Raw genomic sequence first — 7,359 nt, forward strand, 5'->3', positions numbered from 1 at the left:
CATTCTTTGATTCGTTTCTAGCAGTTGGATCTTTATAAATAAAATGAGAAAATCAAAGAAAGGAAACAAAGGGGGGAAGTGGAACGAAAACAAAAAGAGGAGTGCAGGAGGAAAAACGGAGTGCGAATAGCATTCCCAATTCGAATGTCGTATTTAAATGCAGACAAGGCGTGGTTGATTTTTTATATAAAAGATGACAATTGACAAAGTGACCCTGCTCCAGCTAAGAGCCTAAAATTTAGTCAAATTAGATACATATCACGATCAAACTGTCAATTTTCCGTCACTAAAAGTAAGAAGTGTTTCTAGGTTCACAGTACAGGGATGGTTTTCGGAACCAGGATGTACATTGTACACGGTCCGTCATGGCTCCTCTTTCATCTGCCTGAGACGTTTACTTTTACGGCATTGTTCCGGTTCAGTACTGATGGGTAAACGGCTCCTTCTACGCTTCCCTTTTTCGTGCTCTTGTTCATCCTTGGGGACAACAGATGGCATTGAACTTCCCGAATTCTCCTTAAGTTGTTCCAGCTTAACGATATCTGATTCAATTTCCTTGGACGGGAACTCAGACTCGAGATTGCGATCTTTGATGTATCGAATCAGATCTCTCAGCTCAGCTATTTGGTTGCCTAAAATTTCATCCTGTGAGCAAAATTAAGCCATGAAAGATGTAAAATTTCAGTTATTACACTGAGGATGGTTCCGATTTAAGTATTTAAGCAATAGCTATGGGATGTCAAGAAGAGTAAAGCTACCTTTTCATCAAGTGATTCTTCTTCCAGCCATATTGTGCGGTATGACTTTCGTGCATCCTCCACATATTCTTTCAAGAGTAGTGCGGGCGAGAACTTGTCATTTAACTTGAAGGCACACATGAATTTAACAGCGTCGATGACCTCCTTCCTTTCAATGAGATTCTGAACAACATCTGTTATGTTTAACACAAAGTTGGAATCATTAAACTGCTCCACAGAAGTTTCAAAAGGACAATTGCAAACTTAAAGAAGTTACCATTAGCAAAAGCATTAAAAATAAATAACGTTGACAATTTATTCTGTTGCTGCGTTCATGCCATTTTCCCAGTTAGCTTTTGTTTCGGAGACTCAAAAAAAGATTCTATTCCATCGATCGCTTTTTCCGTTTGCCCTTTTCTCTTTATATATTTATATTCTTTTGATTCATTTGCCTGTTCCTTTAAGTGATCAAACAGAGAATCCCAATGATGACAACACGATTCATGAAACTCTCATCCGAGGAGAGGACAACAGTTCCCCGACAAACTAAATATCAACCATCAAAGGATACACTTGTGTGGAAATTTGTTGAGCTTCCGCAACAACAGTATATAAATAAAATATAAAAATAAAAAAAATCCCAACAAAATCAGTATCTCAACAAGATGATTGACTCATGAAATTTATCACAGGCTTATCGGTCATGTTTAAGCTATTTGCTAATATTCGACTGGTAATCAACTCCTGAAGATGGTCTAAAACCAACATAAACCTATCACCCTAGCACAATAGACATAAGAATGGCATTGAGGATACTCATAGTTACAAATGCATATAGCCAAAATTTTGTAAGTTGCAGAAAGAAATTAATTAACATACAAAGAAATAGGTAAGAGAATGGTACTGGAACACAAATGTCACACCCTCAAAGTTAATATTCAAGAAACTTACCAGGTAATATCTTATCCGCAAACTCAAGTGTCTGACATAACTTTGTAGCCGGTTTATGCTGACATAACACCCCAAGAAGCTTTACAATATCATCTCCATTTAAAGTAGAAAGGAGTCCATATGTAGCTATAAACTGCAGAAAACCCAAAATCTCCATTGAATTTCCGATATCAGCTCTCATTTTTGCTTGCCACTGGACTGCTAGCTTTACTGCATCATCTTTCACAATAGGTCCAAAATCCGGTTTAACTTTCATTAGATCATTCAACATGGAAATATGATTCTTCATGAAAGATTCTTCAAAACCAACACATCCTTTTCCCCAGCGCTCATTAAAAGATTCTTGCATCAGCTTCAAAAAAAGATTTGCTGGGTCAGTTGACCTTTGTAAAACTGCAAGCATTCTGTTTTGCATTGGCTGGTTCTCACTTAGTGAAAGATTTGGAGAAGATGAAGTTGCTGCATTTCTGACATGTGAAGATTCTGGTTGCTCAAGTTTAACAGGGAAAGAAACGTTGATTTCCGCTATGTAAATGCAAAAGGAAACAAAGAAAGATAGTATAGTGAGTGACAAGTTTTGAGTTTACAGTATTATGTGGCAAAACAAAAGATCGATTCAGAAGTATATGCAAAGTGTAAATCTTGCAGAATATACCCACAAGGCAAAAAAGGAGACAATTGCTATGAAATATGTTTAGAAATCATTGCTTTTGTTAAAGTAAATGCCTCCCCTACAACTTCAAAATATGAAGAGAGATATATTACATAACCAAATAAAAATTAGAAGAGCTTACCAGGTGCCTGATTTATGATACCAAAGGCCTGGAGTAGTTCAGTAGCCTGTTCTTGCATAGCAACTATAGCCTTGATAGTCTTCTCCTTACACTTTTGATTTTGGATGTGTTCCTCCGTGGATTTTTGAATCGAATCAAATTCTTTTTGTTTCAATTTGAGATCCTTGACCTGTTCTTCAAGTTGCCTCTCTCTCATTTCAAGTCCACGGGATCGTTCTCGCAACAAATTTTCTTCTAAATTCATATGCTTTTGGCGCTCTTGATTCATGGAATCAACTTCTTTCTGTTTCAATTTGAGCTCCCTGACCTGTTCTTCAAATTGCTTCTCTTTCGTTTCAAGTCCACGAGAACGTTCTTGTAACGACTTTTCTTGTAATTCCAATTCCTTCTGCCGTTCTTGCATCAACTTCCTGAGTGAATGACAATGCTCTCCTTGCAACCGAACCTCACCAAGGCATTCACTAACCCTACTCTCAATCAAACTGAGTCCTTCAACTTTTGACTCAACTTCTTCTTCTCTCAGTTCAAGCTTCCCCACCCATCCTTCGAGTTCCATCTCTTTCGATTCAAGTTTACAAAACCACTTCTCCATGGACTTCTTAAGCATGTCAAAATCTTTCGCCTTCACCTCGATTTCCCTGATCATTTTCTCTCTCGATTCTAGTGCCTTAGAGCATTCCACCATTGATTTCTGAATCAGCCGAAGTCTCTCATTTTTCGATTTCATCTCTTCCTGGCATTCTTCGAGTGATTTCTTTGCTTCCCTAATCTGCTCATCCGTCAAATCAAACACTCTCTTCCCCTCATCAATAGACCCCTTAAACCCTTCCAATTGCCTCCGTTTCAACTCAATATCTTCATTGTACTTGCTCACTTTCTCTGTCCCTTCCTCAATGCATTTCTCAACTTCCAGTAACCGTTTCTCTTTACCATCAACCTCTTTTGTTTTCTCCTCTGCCAACCTCTCGATTTCTCGCAATTCCTCAGCTTTCGATTCCATTTCCAAGTTAAAGCTCACAACTTTGGCTTCCAGCTCCGTTTCCCGGTCCTCAACTTCCTTGATTCGGGTCCGGAGCGAGTTCCGATCCGAGTTAATGCCGTCCTGGATCTCCTGGAATTGGCTCTGAAGCACATTCCGAGCGGAGCCCATCTTCTCCAAAAGACCCTTCAGTTGCAAGGAACCATTGCACTGCATCAACTCCGATTGTTTCAAACGGGTAACCATCTTCGCCATTGTTGATCAAGTTTTCTTTTCTTCTAAAAATTAAAAACAAAATAAAATTAAAAAAAAATCCAAAAAATTAAGAATCGAACTATTACGAACACGATTCGGTTAAACATGAAGAAGAAAAAGAGAAAACACTAATGTGTCTAGTGTGTTCAGTTAACCAAATAAGGTGCATTTTCAATTTCTGAAAAAACAAAACCCTAAAAACAGAGAACGTGAGATTACTGAAAGAGAACGAAAGGCCGCCATTGCCGATGAAATGAAAGAAACTGCATACCTTTGAGTTGGGATTTCTCAGCTCTGGCCTTGAAATCGACGGCTATGGAGGAAGGACGGCGCAAAGCTTGACGCTTTAGCTGCTGTTGCTGCTGCTTCTTCTTCTTCTTCGAGCTCTCTGAAGCAGTGAAGCTCCACCAGCTCGGTCGTTAGGAATAAATGATCATGCAGATCATACGGACAAAGCAACGGCTAGGATTTATGGGGACTGTCTTAGTTAGTATCGCACGTTCGGCGGCCACGTGTCCAGCCGTACTGTTTTGGCCTTTAGTCGGTCAATTTTTGGTCTTTCCTGTTTGACTTGGGGATTTGGCGGTTAATTGACCTTTTAACTTGGGATTTAGAGCCTAATTGATTTATTCTTTTATCTTATTTTTGTCAACACTATTACTTACATATAATATTATTTCGGCGTTTATCGAGGCATGTTATTTTTCGAATGGTTGTTTTAGGAATTGGATCCGTTCTGAACTTTTGTGTCCAAAATCTTAGGAAATGAGTTAATAAGGACTGTTGATTTTGTATGGTGGGTCAGGAAAATAAGTTAATGAGAACCTTTTGATTGAATTTGTGCTGCCCAAATGAATTGATTCTTAAGTTTTGAACATTAAGGTCTAGAACATATTTAATTCCCTATCCCCGTTGAAGATGTTAACATTTCAACACAAATTTGTTTGACAAAAAAAAAAAAAGAAGAAGAAAAACAGATCTTTTTTTAATTTGGCGCTTAATTAATCTTCTCAATTCAATGAGATTAAAAATGTAACTCACTTTTTAGTTGTGATAAATTCATCACATAACAAACCCATATCAAAGTGCGGTTTATTTTTAAATACGGGACACAATTTTATGATCGGTTAATGCCACTGAGACTATAAATTAGTTGAAGAAAAAACCTCAACAACTAAAAAATTAGTTAATCCCATTCATATTATTTTTTTCGTCCTCAAACTTGCCCTTCCGAATAAGTAAACATGTCATGCCAACCTCTTCTTAGTAAAACTTTATAAACTATATTTTAAACATGATAGTTCAAGCAAACTCTGAATAACATGTTTCCACTTCCACACAAGCAAATTCTGAATAGCTGCTTCCCCTGAATGCAAGTAATGCCGCTCAATATTTTTAATCACGGCAGCTCACTCAGCCGTCTGAGACGCTTACATTTGCGCCGTTCCGGCGGTTGAATCATGAGGCTAAGATTCTGAATCAAATCTGCAACATTTTACGACAAGAAGGTTGCCATAAGGAGAATAGCATGAGCATATATAACAACTTGAACTTGTAGAACTCACTATTACTATAAGCAAACATAACCGAACATATTGCAGATGGAACAGAATCCTAATTACGCAAGCTAACCACAGAACGCTAGTGATACAAGAACACTATATTCCGACGAGATAACAAGTGTTCTCGAAAAACTAACTACAAAACCAATCAGAAGTTACACTTGTAACAACCAAACCAACTATAACCGAAAAATTTGTAAACAACTGAGAATACATAGATACAGACAAGAGCAATGGTAGTGGAACACAAGCATGACGAAATCTATGAATGTCGATTTTCAGGAAACTTACCAGGGATCTTATCTGAAAAACCAAGTGTTCGGCATGAGTTTAGAGCCATTTCATCCAGATAAATCATCCCAAAAAGCTTCACAATTTCATCTTTGTTAAAGGCAGAAAGCAATTCATATGTAGATATAAACTGCAAAAACCCCAAAATCTCCATGGAATTTTCAGAATCAGCTCTCAATTTTGCCATCCACTGGAGTCCTAGCTCTTTAGCATCTTTTTCACATCAGATCCAATACGCCGTGTGACTTTTGCTAGATCAATCAACAGGGAAATGGTATTCTCCATGACAACTGCTCCAAAACCAACGTCTCCGTTTCCCCAGCATTGACCCAAATGAGTTTTTATCAACTTGAAAGCAAGTTTTTCCGGGTGCAATGATATTTGTAGGGCAACAAACATTCCATTCTGCATTGGTGGGTTACCACTTGAATGCTTGTTTGGAGAGCCCTGCACATCTGTTGCATCTGTAGTGGCACTCGGTTGAAGATTTGGAGAAGATGAAGAAAGTACATTTCTAACCGGTGAAGATTCTGGTTCCTCAACTTTAACAGCGAAAGAAATGCTGTTGCTCGCTATGTGATTGCAAGAAGAAACCAAGAAAAGGATAAATAAGAAGAAAACTTGCTAATAACCTTTAACAACACAGTTACAAAAGAGGGACAAATAAAACTATTTACATTTTTTAGGCCAACAAAAGGAGAGACTTACATAACTTTAAAGCTCCAAAAAAATCTTTGCAGAATATAACATTTTTAAAATTTCTTTATAAACCATTTCTTGAAACAACATCTTAAAGTAAATGAGTAATCTGGTAATCTACAACTCTAAATGAAAAAGTATAGAGAGCTTACCAGCTGCCTTGTTTGTGGTCTTAAGTGCCTGGCATAACTCAGATGCTTGTCCATGCTGAGCCACGATAGCAAGAAGACTTTGAAGCTCCTTTGGATCACAAGCAGTTGTGATCTCATACACAGTAACAAGCTTCAAAAAGCCCAAAACCTCCATACCATTCTCGCTTGCCATCGTCATCTTAGCCTTCCAATCAGCCGCCAAATTCATTGCATCTTCTCTCACCTGAAGACTTATTTGTGGTGAGAATATCTTCAACTCCTGTAACAAAAGAATACAACTCCTCCTAATAACTCTCAAATCATAATCGGATGTCTCTGAGTTGTCTCCAGTCGAATTTGAAGGGTAAAACCCTTGCATTGCATTCAAAACTAGTTTTGCTGGGTCAGATGACGCCTGGAGAATAGCTGAGATTTCGGTGCCAACTAAATCAATTCTTTTCAAATGCTCATTCATGAGCAACTGCAAGCCTCTTCCATCCCTATTGGTAATGGTAGCAGGGGTACATAGCAATTGCTGATCATTATCCACTTCAGGATGGACATTGGTCTTCTCCTTGGATTTCAGGTTTTGGATATGTTCCTCCGTGGATCTTCTAATCGAATCAAATTCTTCCTGTTTCGATTCAAGCTCTTTGACTTGTTCTTGGAGTTGCATCTCTCTCATTTCAAGTCCATGTGAACTTTCCTGTAACAACTTTTCTTTTGCATCCAAATGTTGTTGGCGTTCTTGTTGGATAGTGGCCAAATTAGGCTAGGAAACAAAACAATATTGATGAGGGAACATCATGATGAGGATTATGTTTCCTTGTTTTGTGGCTTGATTTGTTCCTTATTTTGTGGCTTGATTTGCTCCTTGTTTTGTGGCTTTTTCAAAGCCATAATTATTTGGCTTTCGGGTGAAAGAAAGGAGGAGAAGAAAAGGGGTTGTTTTTTATTTAA

General features: G+C 38.0%; 2 protein-coding genes and 1 pseudogene across 2 annotated transcripts; all 3 read right to left on the reverse strand.

The window, feature by feature from the left end:
• Positions 1–158: 158 nt before the first annotated feature.
• Positions 159–2,138, reverse strand: LOC137721784 (FRIGIDA-like protein 1). Its single transcript, XM_068460799.1, has 3 exons — positions 1,689–2,138; positions 759–931; positions 159–645 (listed from the first exon to the last, which is right to left on the reverse strand). Exons 1-3 carry the CDS (start codon positions 2,101–2,103, stop codon positions 364–366), a joined length of 870 nt encoding a protein of 289 aa, XP_068316900.1. The 5' UTR covers positions 2,104–2,138; the 3' UTR covers positions 159–363.
• A 330-nt stretch (positions 2,139–2,468) lies between these two features.
• On the reverse strand, positions 2,469–4,181 carry LOC137722180 (uncharacterized). Its single transcript, XM_068461144.1, has 2 exons — positions 3,988–4,181; positions 2,469–3,739 (listed from the first exon to the last, which is right to left on the reverse strand). Exon 2 carries the CDS (start codon positions 3,714–3,716, stop codon positions 2,469–2,471), a length of 1,248 nt encoding a protein of 415 aa, XP_068317245.1. The 5' UTR covers positions 3,717–3,739; positions 3,988–4,181.
• LOC137722181 (uncharacterized) overlaps positions 3,863–7,359 on the reverse strand; it is a 10,397-nt pseudogene continuing 6,900 nt past the window's right edge.

The sequence above is a fragment of the Pyrus communis genome, chromosome 17, assembly GCF_963583255.1.
Source record: "Pyrus communis chromosome 17, drPyrComm1.1, whole genome shotgun sequence".
NCBI classification, from domain to species: Eukaryota; Viridiplantae; Streptophyta; class Magnoliopsida; order Rosales; family Rosaceae; genus Pyrus; species Pyrus communis.

Excerpts from the sequence above, each read along its gene's own strand:
- LOC137721784 (XM_068460799.1), bottom strand. The coding sequence starts at position 2,103 with ATGCAAAACAGAATGCTTGCAGTTTTACAAAGGTCAACTGACCCAGCA. Across the intron at positions 932-1,688 it reads TGCGGATAAGATATTACCTG|ATGTTGTTCAGAATCTCATT; the intron begins GTAAGTTTCTTG and ends TAAACATAACAG. Across the intron at positions 646-758 it reads AAGAATCACTTGATGAAAAG|GATGAAATTTTAGGCAACCA; the intron begins GTAGCTTTACTC and ends TTTTGCTCACAG.
- LOC137722180 (XM_068461144.1), bottom strand. The coding sequence starts at position 3,716 with ATGGCGAAGATGGTTACCCGTTTGAAACAATCGGAGTTGATGCAGTGC.